A 22524-nucleotide genomic window follows, 5' to 3' on the forward strand; every position below is an offset into this window, starting at 1 on the left:
GGGATTCAGGAGTAAAACACATTCAGTAGTCACGGAGGTTTTCCATTAGCTTTATGTTTCTTTTCCTTTCAAAACTTGGGACTGTGTAGCCCTATACATGTGCTCCTTTTTGATGCAAATCCCTCTTTGTTTTGCACGCTTATATTGGTGCCACTTTATGCCCATGTAAATCCAAAGCAACCTCTCCGAGGCTCTCAGTGCTGCTCCAGGTTTTCTCTGGGTACCTGGGCATAGAAAGTGGAGCTAAACTGGGTTGGCAGAGTCACAACAGCTCAAGTCACCTAAAGAGTGGCCTGAGTCATTTATGTCAGGGGGAGAAACACATGCAGAAGCATCCATCCAAACCCGTAACTGGAGGTGATGGGAGAGCAGCTCCCCATCAGAGGTCCCCAGCAGTGACCCCATTCAGGGAAAGCCTCTTCCTGGGCAGCTGCGGATGTAATGTTGGTCTTTGTCCAGCCCCAGCGGCTTGGATTTCTGCAAAAGTCAGTTTTCTATACAACAGGGGTGGGATGCACCCAAGCATGACGAGGAGGCAGGACTCCAGGTGTTCATGAGAGAATATCAAGGAGCCACAAATGCATCTGCAGCCCCCTGCCCTCTTGCTCTGCCCTTGGACTGCCAGGTGGAACAGAGTGATGAATCGGTGCCAGACTGGCACCGCTGCCAAGGTCAGGCCCTGTGCTTTGGTACAGGTGTCTTTAGCTTAGGCTCCTTAGGGACTCATCTTTCAATCGAAAAGAAGGCAATGACAGAGATGTTGGGGGAAAAGGCATCAGCGAGTGAGGGGACGGGCACCCAAGGAAAGCAGCTGGGACCTGAATCTATTCTACGCACGCTGGGTGTGATGCTTAGGGACCCTCATCTGCCTTGGCTTCTTTATAGCAGCCTGTGTAAAGTCGACAGTTCAAATCAGTTTACCTGTTCTGGCACTGATTTTCAGGAAAGCAAAACTTAAGGAAATGGAAAATGGCTTCGGGTGGAATTCAGCACAAGGTTAAGTCCAGCGAGGCCAAGCAGGTGTGTGCTTCTTTTTGCTATCTGTATCACAGGAGACTGAAGGTCCTCTTCATCCTGGTCATTCATAGCAGCAGGAGGGAAATGCCTGTGAAGGGAACAGGACAATCCTCAGCACCTTGCTGGTGCTGAGGAAAAACTTCCCCCCTGCAGAGTGGGTGTCGGATGAGGGGACTGAAGGCCTGGCTGCCTTCTCATAGAGGCTTGGTAAATCTGAAGTGAGTGTAGAAAAATCAGAGGCACTGCACCTGCAGAGATAAAACAGAGTGAAGTGAGAAAGGAAACCGGCTACGGACGTCGTTACCTAGCATCTGTGCTTAAAAGGCAAAATAAAAATTTCCCGTGACTTGCTCTAGCATAAATTAGTATTATTTCTACCAGAGTGGAGCCACACTGGCACAAGCACAAAGAGAAACGAGGTTTCATGGAGAACAAAGGTCGCTGCATGAAATCCGTCGCTGGTGTAAGCAAATCCATTCTGCAGACCTCAAAGGCGCCATGCCTCTTTGTACCCATGGTGAATTTGGTTCGTTTTCCCTGGAGGCCTTTTTCCATTTTAAATATAGCAGATGGTCAGGGCTACGGCAGGGTGCACAGCTTTGTACCACACCAGGCAGCTTGACGTTGGCTTGAGCACAGTGACGTGCTCCACCGCGATTATGGGCTGGGGCTGACAGCGAGTGATATTTCAGCTCCTTGTCTTCTTTGGCTTTGAGGCTGCTTGCAGACCCTCAAGCATCAGGGCAAACATAAAAGGATGTTTAATATTGACAGGATTTCTTGTACGGCTTTTTTAGCAATATGGTCTTGCGTGTGTAAATGCATACATACATGTAGGTATTATTATTTATCTATATATTCATTTATGTGCTTTCCGCTGTTTGCTACACCACAGATGCACACGTGCACATCCACACACGGTTTTTATTGATTATAATAATCCCTTGGAAATTAGACACTGCTGAGTGTTTTGACTCAATTTATCTCCTTTCCCTCAGGGTCAACGTAGCCTTCATTTCAGCGTGCTGCATACCCGCTGCTCCCATCCAGCGCTGTGGCAGCCGTGCATAATCTCCTCCTCCGAAAATCCCATTTAGCTCTCAGGAGCTTGCCTGTGATGGGGACTGGTCTGCTGCTGTTTCTCGTAGTTTCAGATAGAGACATTCCCATTAGACCTCTGCAGCATCTTGCGGCACTGGAGGATGGGTCCAACGAGTACACTGGGCAGCTGCTGTTCTCGAAAGGTGTCCCTATAAAGCTTCACCTCCCTGGCTGAGCACAGGCCCCTGTACCCTCTCTTCTGTCTGGGCAGCAAGCGGGCGTCACGCCTGAGACCTAAGGGTGCCTGCAAATTATGAGTGCCACAATTACAGGGGGACGAGATGGCTGAGAGGCGTAACATACAGTGTGCCTTTCTTAGGTCCATGCCTGTAGATGCAAGGGCTTTGCTCCTGTATTATAACAGCAAGGTCCCGATTCACAGCTCAAGACACCTGCTCACCTACACTAACAACAAACAAGCATTTAGGTTTTGTCAGTCTCCTTCTGACAGCTTTGAGGGCAGCATGCCTAATACTTTCTTCACCCGCACTCCGCCTGGCTTCAGTCCCAATTGGCATCCAGCTTTGCATGCCGAAAATCATATTTACCGCTAAAAATACTACAAAGTAGTTGAAAGGTGCTGCTGTGAAGCACTGCTGCGTGCTTCTGCTTTGCACAGAATTTCCTACAGGTGGTCAGCCACTGGGTGGTGCTACAGAAAGGCTCTGCTCTGCTCTGCTCTCTAAAGAAGCAGGTTTCCTCTCTGCAGGGAGTGTTATCCAGAGATCGCATGAGATAAAGCTGTGGTGAGAAGCACCTTTTTTCCTTTTCTTATGCGAGTATTGCATTTTCAGTGGTCAGACTGAAACCACCTATTGTATTTCTCCACTAAATGTGTGTTTAAATCATTTCCCTCCATCACGTATGTGATCTACACAGCTGAAAATTGCAGGAGAGGGGGCACCCCATGAGAACTCACCCATTTGAAAACGAGCATGTTACATGGTACATTTGCTTGCTTTCCCCAATGATCCAGTGCTATTTTATATTTATTTTATTTTTTAAGTAGGAAGAATCAGACAGACTTCGAGTGGTATCATGGTGATGGTGGGAGAAGGTCCATAATTTCCGGAGGTTTTCCAGCACCATCTGCTTGATCCCGGGCAGCCAAACGGGTGTCACCTTTGTAGGCTTCGGTGCCGTCAAAGCCTCCCGTGCACGGAGCCCTTGCAGAGATCAGTGCAAGCTGAAGTAAAGGGAGAAGGATTTGGCCTTGTTAAAGCAATGGGAAATATGCAGAGGTCACATTGCTCCTCTTGTTAAAATTGGATGCTTTTTCATCTTGGTAACAGACCTTCAGAAAGGTTCTTTAGAAATGAGTGTCCTGTTCCATTGAAAATAAATCTGTTTCTCTCTTATAACACAATTAGTGTCAGCAAAGCCTTCTGCAGATCTGAGAAGATTTATTTTTGTATAATTCTTGGGAGGCAGGAAAGAGTATTCCAGTTCTGTAGGAGAGATAAGGAGACACAAATTTAAAAGTGTTTTTAGGCACTGGGCCAGGTTTTCTGATTTACCACGGCTCACGGAGGACAGTGAGGAACCTCTCCAAGCCTCTATGGACTTGATATGGAAGGTAGCTCTTCCCTATGCACAACATTAGCCAAAGTGTTGTGTGCTCTGTGTTGACATGGAGAAGCTGGTGGTACCCATACATTGCCTTGCTTCTCCCTGCAGGATTGTTGCCGCATCTTCTCTTCTGTTCTGTGTTCAGTTCTGTGTTGTCTTCTTGGGCTTGTTTAACTGTGACCATCGGTGGCCTCAATGTGGGCTGGAAAAGCTTAAAGGTGGCTGCAGCGTGGGCCAGCCAGCACCAGCTCCATATAAAATGGGCTGTCCCTTTAGCATACCAAGCACATCCCTTCCCCATCCCTAACCTCCCACCCCAGCCGTGCCGCTTGCCCTGCTGGGGGCTCAGCAGTGAGGATGGTGCTGGAGCCAGAGGGGCTGCCACTGTCCCCCTGGGGTGGCATCGTCTGCTCCTTCATGCCCTCCACAGGGATTTTGACATTTACCGTTCCTTTTTTGCTGCCTTAGAAGCACAAAGGATATGCAGGGAGCCATGAAAGCTTCCCCCTCGCAATTCCCTAGGCAGCGAAATGAAATTTTCATGCATAATGAGTCTTTGATCAAGTTTGTCACTTAGCCAATTTGCTATTGATTTAAAGAGCTCTCTCGGCTAGAAAATAGGCATAAAGGATGCGAGTTTAAAAAGATCTAATGGAAGATTATATTAGATCCTTGGGCTTCTGTACGTGAACAGATTCATTTTCCATTTAGCTGTGCTCTGTACTTTGCTGCTCCAGGTTTCTGGGTTTGTCCTTTCCCGTGGAACTCGTGCTGTATCACTGGTACACATCCTGAAGTTGTAATACTCCATTTATGTCTTTGTAATTGCTTGTCATAAAATGATTACGCTGTCATTAACAGTTTTTATTATTTGACCTAATTTTATTTACAAGTCATAGATGACACTATTTTCCAAAGCCAGGAAGTGGCTGCAGACAAATGAAAAGTAAACAAAATAAAACTGAAGGAAGCTGGCAGCCCCTGCGCTGAGTGTGTTTTCTAATTTTGTATTGTTTTGACTTTGACAAGCTAATGATCAGCGGAGAAAAAATGCAGACAGAATCATGGTTATGAAGTGGAGCCGTGATGCACACCCAATGACCAATTCCAGCATTTTGGGGGAATTTTGAGGGATGTGGGAGCAGGGGGTGGTCTCTCAGAGCCAGACAGCATCCCTACTGTGGAGGTGGTGGCAAGATCAATTTTGGGCAGGATTTGCTGTCATTATCCCAAATACTGCTGGTCAGTGACAATCTTTGGGAAAAGCTTGGTTAGATGAAGGCATGCAAAGGTATGAGCATCCAAAACCTGATCAATGCCACCTACAGCACCAGTTTTAGTAAGACATCCTGTGTGTAAGCTTCTTCACTCTAAGAAATATATATATTTAAGAAAAAAAGATACTTATATGTCTTTTTTTTACACCCTACGTTATTAGAATAGCCTTACCCTTGTATTTCCAAGAAAACCAGTTATGCATCTAACAGCTGCATGAAATGAGCTGCACAACCCAGGCACAGACCCACAGACCTCAACACCAACACAAACACCTTGTGCAAAACATGCATTTGGTTTTCCTCATCACAGGCATCAGTGCAATGTGCCATGCAGGAGCCACAACTAAAGCTAAAACACCGCTCCTTGTAGGATCTGCCCAGTGGCTGTTGTATCTCGATGCAATCAGACTGGGCAGGAAATCCCAGAGCCCTGGAGGGATGTATCTGCCCCATCTCATCCGTGAATCATCCAGGATGAAGGGGTCACGACAGCAAAAGTTCACGCTTCCCCATGACGTTCCCATACAAACATCTCTGGGTGAAGGCTCCTGTGGTGTGCAGCTCCCCGAGGCGGGCCGGGGGCCGGCAGTAGGATGCCCCCAAGTCAGGGAGCACGTGTGCTGCGTTTTGCTCACCACTTCCCCCTTTTCCACTTCAGCTGCCACTCTGCCCCAACCCAACCCGCGGCCGCACATCTCCACCCTTTTCCGCCACAACCCACAGGCCCCGCTGAGGTCTAAGGGCTTCGGGGTTGCAGTGCCAAAACCAAGGTTGAGTTGGTTCGCTTGCTTCGCCCCCTGCACCGCTGCGTCAGGGAAGCTGGTGAAAGAGGCGTTGCGAAATGGTGTCAGGGGGACAACTGGTCATGAGAATCCGTGTGTGAGAAGTGATGCTGAGGGTGCTCATCCCACGTGCGACGTCCGGCTGTGGGCAAAATGATCCTGGCTGAGATCCAGCTGTGTGCATGTGGCCCAATGTGCTGATGGTTGATGTAACGCAGCCAGCTTGTCTCTCAAAATATCGACAAAAACCCAGCGGAAGGAAGGCAACTGAGGGCAAAGAAAGGAAGTGATGAGGGGAGTGTGCTGCTGAGTGACTTAATTACTTTTTTCACTTCTTTTTTTTTGCTGTTTGCATGGGTGAGATGTGTGATCCAGCAACCCTAGCCCACCACGACTCCCTGCTAGTGGTGCTGAAAGCTGCAATGTTGGGTTTCCTTATTGCAGCCTGCTGATGTGGGTGGACTTTAATCCTGAAGGGATTAATGTTCAGTGGGCGGAAGGGAAGCCGGTAGTTTGAATTGTATGGCTCATTTATTTAATAAAAATAATATATAAATATCATAATAAACACTTGTGCCATCACAGAGCTTTACTGAAAGAGTATCTAAGCTGAACAAAAAAAAAAGCAACAGATGAAGGAAAAGCATGTGCTTAATCCTTCTGGACATCCTGTATTCTGCAATAGGAGAGATCTGGGACCTCAGCCCCTACATTTTATCTTTTTCTCCATCACAGCTTGAGTAGTTTCTCCTCACTTGTCAGCGAAGTTGGGTGCTCCCGTGCAGCAATAGCTGTGGGAGCTTCAGGTATCATGCAGAACTGTTGAGTATAGAAAAGCAAATGTTAAATGGATAAAATTCTGTGTGTCATCAGCATGCAGGCACACACACGCATATGTAAATTAATTTCAGATCTGGAGATGTAAATTCAGCTGGTGGTTGGTGTCCTCTGTGCTGTGAATGTTCCGACAGCGCATACCAACCCGTAGAAGTAATAACCAGAATGTCAGGAAAAAAATGGTAACGTGGTCATTGCCTAAATTCTCAGTTAAAGCCAATGAAGCAAAGGCTGAGGCTTGGAAATGGAATTTTGGAAGATGTTTCATGGATACACGACTGTCTGATTGAGCCACACCTCAAAAGCCCACTGTTCATCAAGGTAAAGTTTTACAGGGATTTCTACAGAGAAAATGAGTGTTTCAGTCTTAATCCTGAACTTGCACGATTCCTGTAATTTCCATAAAGCGTGCAATCTCAAGGATTGGATGTGATCTGTCAGGGCAGATAATATGCAGATACCTGCTGCAGGAAACAGATGGATGCCAGCCGCCTCTCTTTCTAAAGGATAATCCCTATCATTGAGTGGAGCACATTAACATGCTTTCACTTCATCCGACCAAAAAGCTCCCTATCAGCGTGTACTTACACAGAGGAGAAAGTTCAGTTGAGAGAGTGCCCTCTGGATTTGCCTGCCAGCATCTTCCAAGTATTTGCAGTTCTGTCATCCTTGGATTTGCAGACTGAGCAGCACTGAGCACTTTAGCTTAGACCAGCAAGCTATGCTTTGCTTGAGCATCAGTCAAAGCAACTCAATTGACTTTAAGATGTTGGTGATGTGTTTCTCTGTGCACAGGCTAGAGCTCAACAGACAGGCTGAAACCTAAGCAAGCAGAACATTAGTTTTAGAGATACAGGTCCATCATATCCAGGAATCCCTTCAATACTCATTTCTCCCCTTTCCTGTGTCTCACATTCTAGAGAGGTTGCAGAGGACAGTTAAAGAAGCCATTTCAGTTCTCCAGCAGCCCCTTGGAAGCCTACCTTTGTAAGGATGATTATAAAAATAGCTTCACATAAACACTGAAGAGTGCTTACAAGCAGAAAGTCAGTTTATGTTTAAATGATACCATCTCACCAAGCTGCGCTGCAATGGGCATCATTGTTGCACAGCAAGTACCTGACCTCAGTTCATAAAGTAAGTATTTGTAGCAAGCATCTTTGAAATCTCATGGTTATTTTTTTTTCTTTTCAGCTAAATACATGGAAGGCTCTGTGAATCTGACATTTCATTCTAGGCGTTAAACATTTTGAGGAGACTTCAAGATTTAACTGAAAGTCATTAAGCCGGTGCCTTTTATCCCGAGTGTCTCTATGTCAGCTACAAAATAAATTGTGGTTTTGAAAGTTCGTGGCAAAAAATAATCCTAAAAATGTACTGAGTTTTATGATAAATTTATATTGCTGACATGTTGCAATCTTTCTCCTACTCACACCGACTTAAGGGAGATAAGCCTACCGAAATCGATGGCTTTATTGTTATTATTACGGTTATCTGCATAGTTTAGATTTGGTACAACATATCCTCCAATATTGTTTTGCAAATTAAAGCCTAATCCTATTCCTTTGAGGCTGGTTAGCAGAAGCCTACTGGTTTCAATGGGAGGACAATTCCTTCTTGTGAATAAGGAAAAGCATTTACATAAAATAACAATGTCAGAAATGAAGAATTCCCTAGTGGTGTCTGCAAACTCGGAGAGCTGAAATTCTCACCAAATGTTTATTTCAGAAACAATGAAACACTGCATTTTTTACAGTGACATGAACAACTAGAATGATACAAATTACCTAAAAAAGCCATTATTTAAGATTTTCTACATCCAGTCTGACATTGCCTTGCTTATCTTCTCTGATTTTTACTTCTTGGCATTCTTATACATGTTGTGAAGGACACTGGTTAAATATTTGCTCTAGTGATTCTTATTCCCGTAACGACAAGTATAATGCTGATTGCAAAGCTGACAATATGCTGAAAATGAAATATTTCCACATATTAGTGATACGCTTTCTCTATTTGTCATTATTTTCCATTCCCATTGCTCTTGCATATGAGCACAGAAAGCTTCTTATGCCCAGTTTTTATTCATACATTTAATTTGCTTAATGCCCTCTGGCTTCACATTTAAGAGCGTGGAAATTTGAAAGGAACAGTATTATTTCTAATGCTGCATAGTACCTGTGCTTATTCCATTATAAAATTGGTATTTTTCATTTTGGAGCTTCTGGTATTTCATTATGCCTTGTATCTGTCCAATCGCAATATATAGCAATGATTCATGACATATTTCCTTACGGAACTGGTGGTGTACGCTTCCAAGCAGTTAAAAGAGAATACTCTCGGGAATATTAACAACGCTTGTGAGCATAGCATAATGAAACCTGTTTTCGTCAATGGGATTGCTTTTCAGCTGTTCGAGAGCTGTAAGGGACCTGGGTGCAGGCTCTACCATGTTCAGCCCAAGAGAGCTTCCAGGCAGCGAGAGACAAACCTAGCTGGAGACTGTCCCCTGCTGCCTCTGGGTGGATGGAGCCGTTCCTGAGCTGCTCATGGAGCCAGGGCGCAGTCAGCTGGCTCAGGTCCTGGTGCAGGATGTGGCCTGCTCCGAGCTAGGCTGGGAGCAGGGCTTGCACTGGGCGTGCAAAACCACCAGGCGTTTGTTACAGTCATCTGGACAGACTGCTGCAGCCTTAGCACTCAGTGAGATCAAGTCAAATTTAACCTGTTTAAGTGAAGTTGGGTTGAGGTGAACACGTGCCAGGACAATTCTTCACTTCTGCCAGCAGACAAGGGCACCATTCTGTTGCCAGCCCTCCTAGCTCCCTCCTACTTCTTGGTGCTGCTCCATCCCTCGCCCATTCCCCTGCCAACCCCTCCTTGCAGCAGTGCTGCCCTCTGTTCCTTCATGCAGAGGTTTCGTGGGGCAATCCCCCGGTTCAAGAAGTGCTATGTAAGTGGGTTTCAGACTGGGGGTGCAGAAGGCAGCCGGTGCAGGAGCAGACCTCCTTCTCTCTCAGGCACTGCTCTATCCTGTGCCAGCTGGCAAGAATGCAGTAGCACTTCAGAGCACTAAAATAAAATGAAAAATATGAAAGCTACTGATGTAGTTTTATTTCTAACAAAGAGAAGGCCACAGACGTGTCATCCTTTCCACTACTAAAGCAAAGGGAGAGACTACAGGAGGACACAGCTCTCTCTTTTTGTACAGTAACAGAGAATGAGGCTTCCCTTCCCCTTTCTGCTTCGCTAGCCAGTAGGTGATGCAGTCTGTGAGATGCTACATTTCAAGCTCCAGGGCTTAAGCCAATATCTGGCTCTCAACAATCAAGAAACCTAGTGTGGGAGGCATTACTTCCCTCTGGCCACTACAGGATTCTTTCTTCCTTCCTCAAAATGTGCAGCGTGGTGCTGACTCCTGTCAGGAACAGGATATTGCAGCAGGCAGACTTGCCTTGAGCCAGTCAGGCTCATCTGCTGATCATAAAATGTAGGTGCAGAGACAGCAATTACCAAGAAACTTGTGTTTTCAAGTTATCAAGTCATAAGGGCTAAGGCTGCATGCGGCCTCAGGAAAGTACGTTCCTGGTCATCACCAGCCCAGTGAGCTAGAGGAGCCCAGCAAGTCCTCACCAAAGCCAGTGTCTGGATATCATCCCATCACCTTGACACTCCTTGGTTAGTTTCCTCTGACAAACCTAAATGTTATGCCTCAACATCAGTGCAACCACGAGGCCTAGCCTGGGATTTCATAGGGTCTCCATGTTAGCTTTATGGCTCAACCCCTGATGTAACCTGCACCTAAAGGACAGCCAGAGGGGAGGAGACAGGACCAGGGGGCTCATGTCAAGGCCTTTGAGTCCGCCCAGCAAACGGGACACACTGGAAAACACCAAAATGATCACACTGTACACAAATTCCCCACTCCTCCAACAGAGGCCATCCACCTTCACGGCCGCGGGCTTGAGGGCTGCTGTTCTGAAGGAAACATCTGACTCATCCCAACCTTGGCACCGCTTTATACGCCTGCGTTGGTTTAAGTTTTCAAGGACTCTTTGCAGAAGAAACCACCGGCTTACTCCAAATTTACAAAAAGTGTAAAAATGACACTTTTATTTGCATTTCAAGGTTCCCAAAAGCAGAGGTGAGGGCCCCGCCAGCTCTCACCCTTGGCACTGCGCTGCCTGGACGTGAAGCAGAGCGGGGCTTGGACCCAGGCAGGTTTTTTGCAGGAGAACAGCTTTGGGAGCGGGCTGGCAGCGCCCGTCCCTGCCAAAGCCAGGCAGGGGCTGGGTGTGCCCGTGTTTTGTCGGCGAGCTCCATGACATGGAAATGGAAACCCTACAGGAAGCCCTCGCCCGTTGGGCTACCGGGGAAAACTAAAAGTCCTGGAAAAAAAAATAAAAAAAAAGAAAAAGAGAACCATCAAATCACACTTTCCAGACCTAAATTGGGTCCAGCTTCCCCCGGGCACCCTGCCGCAGGTGCCCGCGCCCCACAGCGGGGCCGCTGCCCCCCTCCTGGGGGCTTCGCCCTGCGGGCCGAGGCCTCGCCGAGGAGCTCTGGGGGCGATGGGGCTGAAGCGAGCCGGGCTACGCCGAGCCGAGCCGGGGCGGAGGGGCCGCCCCCGGGGCCGGCAGGGAAAGGGGAGGGGAGCTCGGGGCGCCCCCGCCTCCCGGCCCGCCCCGCCGCGCCCCATGGTGCCGGCGCGGGGCTGAGGCAGAGGCTGCGGGGCCGGCGGGGCGCTCAGAGCCGCGCCCGCCGCCGCCGGGCATGGAGGGTGCCGAGGCGGCCGCCCCCGGCAGCAGCAGCCCCGCACAGCCCCGCTGCTCCTCCTGCGGCTCCGGGCCCGGAGGGGGCGAGGCTGCGGCTGCGGCTGGGGCTGGGGCTGGGGCTGGGGCTGCAGCGGCCATGGAGGAGCCGCTGGTGGGGGAGGCTCCGGCTCCGTCGCCGGGGCCGAGGAAGCAGCAGGGGGTGAAGCGGCATCACCACAAGCACAACCTGAAGCATCGCTACGAGCTGCAGGAGACCTTGGGCAAAGGCACCTACGGCAAAGTCAAGCGGGCCATCGAGCGGTTTTCGGGCAGAGTGGTAAGGAAGGGGGACGGGGGGGTGTTTTTTGGGGGTCCCCGTGGGGACGGGGCTTCGCCCGCGGGGCAGAAGCTGCCGCATTTTGGGTGCCGGGGTGGTGCTGGAGTAAGGCATCAGGGCATTTAAATTGATGTGTTGTTATTGGAAAAAAAAAATCAGGGTGGCTTGCTGCTCGTGTTTGGCTCTTACACGCGTCCCTCCCGTGCACGGTGATTCCTTTCCCAAGTGGAAATCCGCGAAACCTGTCACGCTCCCGGCTGGCCGGAGCAGCTCACAGTCCTGTCAGGATGGCAAGCATCGGCCAGAGCCGCCCTCATGCAGTCCTGCTGTAGTGACCCAAACTTTGCTGACACCTAAAAAAACCACCACGGGGACTGCAACCCCAGCCCCGTTGGTTTTTACGACCCGTCTCACTGCTGGGTTGTGCCGGCTGGCTCGAGGCTTGAAGCTGTCCTGCAGTAACTCAGCTGCAGCGTTTCCTAGCACGAAAATGCGATTGAAGAAACGCACACGTTAGCCAGGGTTATTGGCATTTTCCCTCCGCTGAAACATGTAAGTAAGCGCCCTCGGAGGACAAGCGAATGGGAGGCAGGCGTCGTGTTAAGGGCTGCCCAGAGAAATAGACGCTTCTCCAAAGAGGTCCTCGCATGGCTTTTCATATGAAGGAGACTAATTGAGTTTTCACTAGACTTCATCTAAAACCGAGGCATTTCCCTAGTGACATTACAGGTTTTGTCTCATTTGTCTCTCTGTTTCGCTTGTCTGGGAGCTCAACACGCACCGAGAGGCAGAGGCAACTGTAAAACAGCAAAAGGAATTGCAGATGCAGCGGCTTTAATAAGAGACATTTACTTTGCAACCAAATATCTTTGTGTCGACAGTGAAAATGAGGTTTCAGCCAAGCTGTGGAGTCATATCATGTATGCTTTCAGTTTATTAGCTCATTTGGAGGCTGGCTAAAGAGAAACCAGAGATGGACATCTCTGCACATGCTCACTCCAAGTATATGATTTTTAAAGTTTGCTGCCTTGGCTGTTTTACAGCGTCAGGCTAACAAAAGCTCCAGGGCTATATTATTTACTATTATTCTGTAAGCAGATAATTTATGAGTTTCATTACGTGATACAGTAAATAAGAGAATACATCCAAAAATCATTTTAAAAGGCTCGATCAATTAAAAAATATTGACTGTATTGTAAATGGGATTTGGTTTTGTGAAGGGTCCTTGCTGAGGAAAGGATGTAGCATGGATGCGTGTCTAAGTAACAGCGCACCTGTGGTCTTCTTGTCCTTTGCTATTCTCAAGCTCTTCAGCTCTATAGCTAAAGGTACTTCAGTGATATGGTCTGAACTGAATTTATATGGCTAATGCCATCTCGAAATGGAGAGAGTGGAAATCAAAATACCGCTGTGATCTTAGATGCCATAAAAACGTTACACTTGCTCTATCAGCTGGTATGTAGAAGCTAAACAAATCCTCGCAGGGGTGTTAGTTTTATACTACAGTAATATAACCCTTGGCGTGTGGCACTTCATAATTATTAACTAGTCTACAGGCAAGTTGTGGCGCAACGTGTCTGTTTGAACTTTAACATCTGCGAGTGTATGTAAAATATCCACATTTTGTCTGTTTACAGAATAAAAGCTAGTTGTTGGGAATCCAGCCAGACCTAAGGGAGCAGAAAACGCTTCTTGCTTTCTGACGGTTTTCCTGTCTGGCTGTTGCGCTGAGCACTGGTGGCTCTCGGAGGATGAGACAGAAGCGCTGGCAGGATGACTGCTCAGAGAGGCGCAGAGCTTCCCTTCGTTTTTTTCTCTCCTTTTCTTCCCATTCCTCTCCTGTGATCTTATTAGTGGGCAGCACGAGCGAGCAGGTTGGCCTGGCTGTGGCCGTGTGTCCAGCAGGGGATGCAGGAGAGAGCGCTGCAGCCGACACCGCTCCCAGCACCGCTTCCACTGCAAGCTGTCTGACAACCAGCGGCCAGGTAGCTGCAGTCCCAAGGTCGCTGCAGTCCAGCCCGTTGGCTTCCTGTCCTGCTACTGGTTTAGGTAACCATCTTTTCTTTTCTAAGCAGCTATTGGGAGCTGTATGGTAGCAGATCGCAAAGCTGGACCGTGGAAGCGGCGCGGTGTTCCCAGTCATCAGCCCTCTCCATCCCTCTCCTGCTTGGTCTTTCCACTTTCCTCGTCTGTTAACATCTCTTTTGCTCTATGGTGTTTCGTAAAGATATTTGCATGATTAGCTGGGCTCTTAATGTGAAACACGAACACTGGGTTTGTTGTCATCCATATGGCAACAATAAACAGCTCATGAGGGAAATAGAAATTGGCAAATGTGAGTTAATGAAGTAAAGCCAAGGTGCGAAGACAGTGCAGTCCGAGGTACGTGTGTGCTCTCCTCTTGTGCCGTTGCAGGATTGCTGTTGGCTAGAATGGAAGTAGTATTTGTTACTTATTAACAGGCTTACAGGTTCATTCAAATTGGTGTAGTTTCTTTGTCTTTCCTCTTAGCTCAGTGAAACGTGATCGTAAAGTTTCCTGCCATAAAGCTCCAGGGTAGCTTGCACGATATGTATGTCGTTTGTTATTGGAAACAACTTAGGTGCATTTGTGTACTAGTTACCAGAGTGACTGCAGACAGTGCTGCGTGCTGCACGAAGCCGTTAAAATAATGCCCACCGCATGACGTACGAGGTGCCTAATTTCGCCAGCAAGATTTCCTTCATTAGTACTGGCTCAGTATGCACCGTGTAACTTATGATATTTTAAATTAAGGCACCTGTTGGTGAGTGTAGGGCTGAAGAGAAGATATTTCAGGCCTGTGAAGTGACACTCACGTTGACATTTCTGTGGGTGTTTTCTCCACTTGTCATCTTGCACATGTTAAAGCAAAGAACTGAGCTTTTGTTCATGGTGTGTATTCGGGCTTTGCTAGCCAAGAAATCCCCAGCTACACTTATGTCAGCATTAGATAAGCTGTGCATCGACCACCTCCGGCCGATCCCATGCGTGGTGTGCGAAGGACGACACTGCTGGGCTCCTCGGTGGCCGAAAGGTTTGGCTGGAGCAAGTTCTTCTTGCAGGATGATTTTCCCCATTGCAAGATCTATGAGCTTTTCTCCCTCTCTTTCCTTAGGCTGCACGAGGGAGGCAATGGGGAGCAGCTGCAGGGGCCTCTTCTCTCCCTTCTGAGCCAGGGCATCTTTTCTTCCTCCTCACCAGCAGGTGGAGGAAGCACTATTCTTCTCCAGCCGCTCCTGCAGAAAGTTAATTATTTTGGGAATTGATGACAAGCTGCAGCCCGACATGAAAAGCAGGCGTGCGGCGCATATTTGTGCGGGCGTGTTACGGTTTGTGGTGCATGCTGTTTCTCTCTGCTGCGCAGAAGTGCAGGTGGAAGGATGTTGCCAAATTATGTTGGTTTCCGAATTAAAATCCAGTAAGAAAAACAAACTTTAGATCTAAACAGAAATATTTTCAGTTGCGACTCCAGTGAACATCTTTGCTTTGAAACAGCTCTGCTTCACGGTGATTTTGGAGAGTTGTGCAGGGCTTGGAAACCAAGTGAGAGAAGCAGATTACATGAAAGCAGGACCTGTGCTTCGCTGCCTTTATTTCTGTGTGTTACTACAACAGCAAAACATGAGCACCAGCAATGACAGCTCTGTCATGTCAGGAATTAACGCTTTGTCTGCTGCTCAGCTGCTTGCTTGTTGGGGTGTGTTTTCTTAAGGGTTCCAGATAAGGTAAAAGTGTGCTTGTGAGTCGTCAGAGATGGTGGAGCACTTGTCCCAATTCCCTTCCCTGTTTTGCTGATGCTGTGAGGAGGACAGTGGCTGTCCACTGCCTTCAAGTACCTATCACGACATGAACTCTTCTAGTCAATAAAAATCCATGTTAAGATCACATTCATGTTGCAAAGACAAACTCCCCACAAATAGAAAATGTTGGTATTCCTCTCTTCCCTCTTAGGTATGTGAACTATCTCACCAGCTTTAATGACGTGTTATACTTCCATTTTTTTCCTCAGAACTGCTTCGTTTGGCACCTGGGTCACTACTCCATACAGATTTTTATCTTGATCCTTCAGTGTGCATCCTCTGCAGAACGATGTCCAAATCTGAGGCTGTTTATTTTTATTTATTTGAGATTCTTTGTTGTTCTTATTAGGATGTCTTCCTTTATTGCAGACACCGGTGGAAGTATCTACACAGCACTGCTGTGATGTGAAGTGCTCGTACAGTACTTTGCACAGCAGGATCCTGGTTCGTGAACATGGCTTCTACAGCTATGATAATACACTTGAATAATAGTAACAATGGCTCGTATCATTACCCCGTTTTATACGTGAGAAAGAAAAACTTACAGATTAAAGCCAAAACCATCATAAGTATCGGCTCGTTTTGAGTGCACAACCTAACACCTGATTTTTTTCCAGCCACGTAGTGTGCGTAACATCAGGGTCCTACAGATGACAGCCTCCTCCTGCAGAGCTCCGTCACTCTCTCCTTCTGGGCTCTCCCTACCCAGGGCTTTTGTCCTGGTATGACATTCGGCGTCAGTCTCCACTCCCGACCCCTTTGCACTCTGCTTGTGCTCCTGCCTCTTGCTTTGTTCTGCGTGCCAGTGCTGTGACCCGCACCGAAAGCGCGGCCATGCTCATGGTGCCGGAGCTGGGAGCTGCCAGTGGGATCTGTGCACCTCTGCAGCCACGTGGGGCCAGGCGCTGCCCAGTGGGAGCGGGGGCCTTGCACAAATCTAGTGCCAAAACCCATCTGTTGCACGTCTTGAAAGGAGAAAACCATGCTTTTTAGGGACTCGTAATGTGACCAAATCTGGACACGTTTTCATGGTGCTGAAGGCATGTTAGTGAATCCTGGGTTGTCCTTCATAATTTTTTTCATAATAAAAAGAAAAAAAAGTCATGGAAATTCTAGATCTGGAATGTTTGAAACAGTATTTGGGCTTGCACATGGCTTTGTTGTTAATTTATTTGTTACCACCCCTAATTATTATCTGTGAAAATGATTATAAAGGGAAGAAAAAAACACCAAATTTAATCTAGTGATTAAGTAATCATGGTGAATCATGATTCACCATGAATACTGTAAGTTTATTACAATAGGAGTTGCCACCTGATTATATAAAATGACTTCAGTCTTCACAAAAACACTTGAGTAGCTGAAATGTCAAAGATGACTTGAACATCGAGGGCTGCAAACAGAAACAGCTGATTACAGCATGCAGGCCATGAGGTGAGAGGCACCTCCAGTCCTTGTTGGAGAGGTGGATTCGTACCGAGGAGTGCAGGTCAGTGGTATAAAAGCTTGAAATGTCTGGCTAGCCAGTCAGGGGTCATCTGAATGCGTTAGCCTGTCAAATCTTTTACCAAATGAAAGAACAGCATGTTCTTTCCGAGCTTTGAATGGGCATCAAGTAAAATTCCTTTGAGGATTTTGTACTGTCTTACAGGTGAATGAGTAACAGAGCCATGAGAAAATGCTGCTGCTTTTCTTTTTCTTTTCCTTTTTTTTTTATTTTTTTTAATTTTTTTAATTAGATTGGACATTATCAGGCAGGTCAATTTCCTCTGCCTCAGTACATCCCATTGGGAAAGGATGCTGCTTCATACAGAGAAGTTAGGCTAACTGCAGGAGCACGGTTTGGCCTGATACATACCTATTGTGAACCCACTAAACGTGAAAGTCGCAACAGAATTTGAGCCGATGTTTATAGCACAGCCTTCAGCTCAAAACACTGTAAAATGCCTAAGCGTTATTGCAAATGGTTTCAAAGCACCATATGCTAGAGAATGCAACAGAATGGAAATTGCTTGTAGAAAGTCTTTCATTAGATATGGATAAAATATACTGTGCTTTTTGGTGGCATGTGTTTTAAAAATTATTATTATTTTTTAAGAACCACAATGCGGATTTGCCATGTGGAGACAATTATTGTATATACTGTAGTTTGGGGTCATACATGTTGAATAAAACGTGTGGAATGTGCAGTTCTTGCGAGCAATTGTTTATTCTTTGCAGAACTGTAATCGTAGTTAGTCTGTGTTTTGTCTGGTAAATAAATAGCTAGAGAGCCTTTGCTGGGCTGAAGAATCTGGAGGGGGCACGTGGTGGCCAAGCAGCGCCAAGGAGGAATGCCCCAGGTGGGTTAAAAAAGATCACAGAATCAGTCACTTAGGTTGGAAGAGACCTCCAAGATCACCTAGTCCAACCTCTGATACATTAGTCTTCAACGTGGGCAGGTCAATGTGTGTCAAGCCATGATGATCCAAGTGCAGACCACATGGGATGCATTTCCAGTGCCCACATGCCAAGGATTCACAAACTGGCCGCTGCTGTTGGCTTTGATGAGGGCATTGCCCTGATCACAGAATCACAGAATTTCTAGGTTGGAAGAGACCTCAAGATCATCGAGTCCAACCTCTGACCTAACACTAACAAGTCCTCCACTAAGATTTAGGTCTCAGCCTCCTGTACCATGCTCAGGACCCCTCTATATCTGCACAAACCAGGATGCCGACACCAGAGCATCTCCTCCATCTGAACAAACATGTTCCTCACAGAAGGACAGCGTTGTCTTCTACACTCTACCTATGTAAAGTGGAACCAAAACCGTACGTTTTCTGCTCCAGTGCCAGCTGATGCTACAGAGAGCATTGGTCTCATCTCTTGCTTGTGTCCTGCCCAAGTCAAGGTTTGTCCCTAAATCGCCCAGATGTGCACCTGCCATTTTATAGAAAATGCTCCTGGTGTTAGCCCTTGATGGGTCACTGTACTTGGCATGGCTGGTATGTCGGAGGAAATGTCTTGCATGAAAAGGTCTCTTTGTAAATATGCAAATTACATTTGTCAGCGTTTTCCTCAAATCTCTTCCAACAGATGTGGGTACCATGTGTGTCCACTTAATAAACTAAACTCGAAATAATTTCCACTTTGCTAGATATATGGGGAATAGCCAGGGGGGGCGGGGAGCGAACTACAAAGCAAGGTAAAAACTGCATATGTGTGCTGTTATATTTGATGACCAATTCATTAAAGCCATAAGTGTATCCAGGCTTTCAATAGTGTTCTCCTGCTGTTGCTTCCTGCACTCCCTGGCTACAAAATCAGTCTCTATGGCTCTCATTTGTCTTACCCACATGAAAGACTTTGAGCATCTGCAAGTTATGATTTGAGAAGTATCTGCTTTTAAACAGAATGTATTTATCACCATGTCTTCACAGGCAACATGGTACATTGTATAAATTAGAGGATCCTAGACCTTTGAACACTAGGGGGCTGGGTGAGATATTCCATGAGTCGACGGTGTCTGGCCATCCTGATCAAACATCCTGGACCCACACCAAAAATGCCAGATGTTCAATAGATGTGGGGGCCCTCCTGTAACCTTTGCTGCATGTTGCACTGGGGGATGTGGGGAGGGGGCGAGATCGTAGCCATCCATTGCTCTTACGCTGTTTTAATGCTCTCATATATTTTCTGTTTCAAACTGAACACCGTGAACCAACCCTCAGTTCATCCTGTTAAGCCCATACACAGTATTAATACTTGCAGTGCCTTAACTCTCCGAAGGCAGGTGGGATTTGCTACTAGCCTTGGTGCTTTACAAGACATCAGCCCTTAAAACTGTCACTGGCCCACGGCTGGTTGCAAGTCCTGGATCTTGCTCAAGTGTGACTTTTTTTTCAGGCTCTGTTCTTGCAGACAGAGGAAAATAATAAAATATTTTAATGGGTGTTTCCTTTAATTTAAAACAACAACAACAGCAACAGAACAGCAACACAGCAGCTTTGGGAAGAGGGAGGGGTTGGCATGGCTGGTATGTTCAAAATACTCTTGGCCATCTCTGGGTGCATGCAAAATCTCAAAACAAATGCAGGTCTTGCGGTGCACAAGTAATTCGAATGCTGCAGAATCCACTCCAGCAGCTCCTAGAGACTAGCCCAAAAATGTCAGTAAGAAGACAGCGCATGTTGCTCCATTTAACGTGCGACCACCATCAGTCTTGGGCTATCTCCTCAGCCTTCCCATCTCCCTTGCTGCGTTTCCATCTCACCTCAACTCCACTGATGACACCACCCTCTCCTCATCCTCCTCTTCATCCCAGCCACCCTCCATGGCCCCATGCAGTCTGTGCCAGGCCCAAGCAGACGGGGCAGCTGCAGAGGGATGAAGGCATGTTGGTGTTAGGCCACCTGTGATACTGGGTGGTGATGGGGAGGCTTCCTGCGCCGGGCTGGCCGTCTCTCTGCTAAACCCAGAGCCCTTCAGCTGCCCTGGCCCTGCTGCTGGCATATGGGACGACTTAAGCAGAATCGCTGGAGGAGCCAAATGTCTTTGTTCTGAGGTCTGGCTGCTCGAGGGGCTTGCAATTATGCTAATGTCTCGCTGTGTCAGAGAGCTGAGTCAGCGTGTTTGGGTTTAAGCAGCACTGCCTTGGAATAGAGACAGTAGTTAAGGGATATTAGTCTTAAATAAAAATAAAAATCTGTTGTTTCTGTGAAAAGATACCGTTGCAAGTTGGAGACTAAAATTTAGCCGTTCATGGATGGATCAGAAAGATATGGGCCATGACGTAGATGGAAATCACAGAGCCTACATATCATGTTTCCCATGCAAAGACATTTCACCTCTGTTACAATTTCTAATCTCCACAAACTCCCTGATGATGAATGATATCTCCCTTTATTTTAGAGACAAATCTAATTTAGGAAGTGATCATGAGTATTTTTCATGGTACTGACCACAAGAGTTAGCAATGAAGGTTGGATAAAAATACCTGCTCAAACCTTGTCATACTGAACAAATGTTCCTTTTTTTTTTTTTTAAAAAAAAAAAAAAAGAAAACGAAAAAAAGAGAGATGAACATTTGGCGTAGGCAACAGTGCTTTGTTGTCATTGATACAAGATTAAGTCTTTCACTCACACATTTAACAGGAAAAGATGGCAAAGCATGTTTTAAAAAAAAACAGCTCTGGAGGCAGGAGTTTGGGGTTGTCATTTATTTGCTTATTTTTGCCATTGTGTTCTGCGTGGATCAAACCTGGTCACTGCTCGTGTGACATTTGGCTGGGACAGGGTGCGAGTGCCACCCCGCCACCAGGTATCTGGAGAGCTTGGGGGACGCCTGGTGTGGCGGTGTCCTCAGCAGGACTGTGGCTCATACCCAAATACTTCAGCATAGGCAAAATAAGTCTTTGGTGGGTGAGCACGGGAGGGTGCAGCCTCTCTGGTGCTGAGTGCTGCAGCACCACGCAGCCTGGAGCATGGGAGAGCTGCGCAACAGCACAAGGCAAAACGCCTGCAAAACCTGCCAGAAGGCAAAGCTGCTGAGCAGAGTATTCAGCATTCATTAACAAGCAGGACATCTGGGCTGCTATCCGCACTTGACACTTGACTTGTGATTGTAACTGTCAACTGGATTTTGGGGGAAGCTTAGATGCACTTCTTAGCAACTTTTACCATTCCCTCGGTTCTGATACCAATCAGTTTGGCTTGGGCCTAGCTGACCTTACAGGGATACAACCGAAAGGCTTCCACATTGCCCTCCCATTTTTAACCAGGCCTCTACATGAGTCATGCAGTGTCCTTTACACTGCCTTTTCCTTTCGTGTAGTCAGCCTTTCCCTCATCTCTGTTTCTTGCTGGGCTTTTGCATGTCGTTCATCACCCGGCTGTCGGAGCACCTCACAGCCTGCCGTAGCCTCACCATGGCTCTGTTAGTACGTAGACTCACTCTGTCCTTTTTCCCAAAGAGGAGATGAGGTGATATCTGCATTTTGGTGCTGCACCAGCTTAGCTGGGCCGGGTGGGCCAGCCCTGTGCTTCAGGCAGTGCCCGTGGTGGGTGCAGTAGTGCCAAGCACAGGCTTCCTTCCCTCGCAGTGTTTACTGCCCTTGGGTGCTGAAACGGGGAGAAATACAGAAGCAGGCCTCTGCGGGTCGTCTCCTGCAGGGGTGTGTTGCCATAGCTTGATGCTTCAAGCACCAAGGGTGTTGGGTGGTTTCCCTCAGGTCACCCAGCAGGCCTGTGGCAGAAGCACAAAGAAACCGAGGTGGGCTACAGCTTCATCACTGGGCCGGGCCTGGCTCTTTCTTCTGCGTGTACAGCCTCTTCTGCCTCAGAAAGGTGGCTCATTGACCAAGGTCCTCTTGTCATGGCTGCGGTCACACAGCAGAGGGGTTGGTGGCACTTTTTCCAAAGCCTTCCAGCTGCTGTGCCTTGGTACTTGGTCCCTGCTGGGTACCACGGCAAGTCCTTTAGACCCGGGAGCAGCACGGGCCTTTGGCTAGGCAGCACATCATGCTTACATCTGGGCCAGGGACCAGCCCTCTTTTTCAACAACAGGATTTTTTTTCTGCGTACAGTTTGAGAGCTTTCTGCCAGGTGAAGCAAGTGTATTCTCCCGGTTCATCCTGTCTGGCATCGCATTATGACAACACAGTCTAATGGGACCGATGAAATGCTTCGTTGTGGATTGCCTGTCACTCGTGAGGAATTCGTCAGGGAAAGGAATTTCATTCTGTACTTCAGCCTCCTTCCAGCCTCTCTCGGATGAAAAGAAAACTCCGCAGCCGTGAATGTAACTGGTTATCGTTATTGGATATCATTACTCACTCACTTGGAGCGTAAAACAAAAACTCGCATCCCTTGTGATGTCGTGGGTGAAATGCTGCTCTCGGTTACATTAACACTGTTGTAAACCGAAGAGTAGAATTTGGCCCTTTGTTTCAATTGAAATAGTTGTTTAACACAGGCAAGGACTAAACAATGCACTTGAAAGCAATTTGTGTTATTGTCTGTAGAGCAGAGCTTGTATTTTATGAACTGGCTGAT

At 47.3% G+C, this 22524-nt stretch overlaps 1 protein-coding gene across 2 annotated transcripts in view; it reads left to right on the plus strand.

Moving 5' to 3' along the window:
- The first annotated feature begins 11285 nt into the window (after window positions 1-11285).
- Window positions 11286-22524, plus strand: part of NUAK1 (NUAK family kinase 1) — a 48370-nt gene continuing 37131 nt past the window's right edge. The window contains exons 1-2 of one of the 2 annotated variants that reach the window (XM_072038382.1): window positions 11536-11668; window positions 13523-13717. Coding sequence is in view for 1 of the 2 variants with exons in the window: in XM_027449656.3 (XP_027305457.3) it covers window positions 11351-11668 (318 nt within the window). In the remaining variant the exon portion in view is untranslated. Of the gene's footprint in view, window positions 11669-13522; window positions 13718-22524 lie in introns of both variants that reach the window. The other variant, XM_027449656.3, reaches the window with a different exon arrangement.

The sequence above is a fragment of the Anas platyrhynchos genome, chromosome 1 (genome assembly GCF_047663525.1).
Source record: "Anas platyrhynchos isolate ZD024472 breed Pekin duck chromosome 1, IASCAAS_PekinDuck_T2T, whole genome shotgun sequence".
In the NCBI taxonomy this organism is placed as follows: Eukaryota; Metazoa; Chordata; class Aves; order Anseriformes; family Anatidae; genus Anas; species Anas platyrhynchos.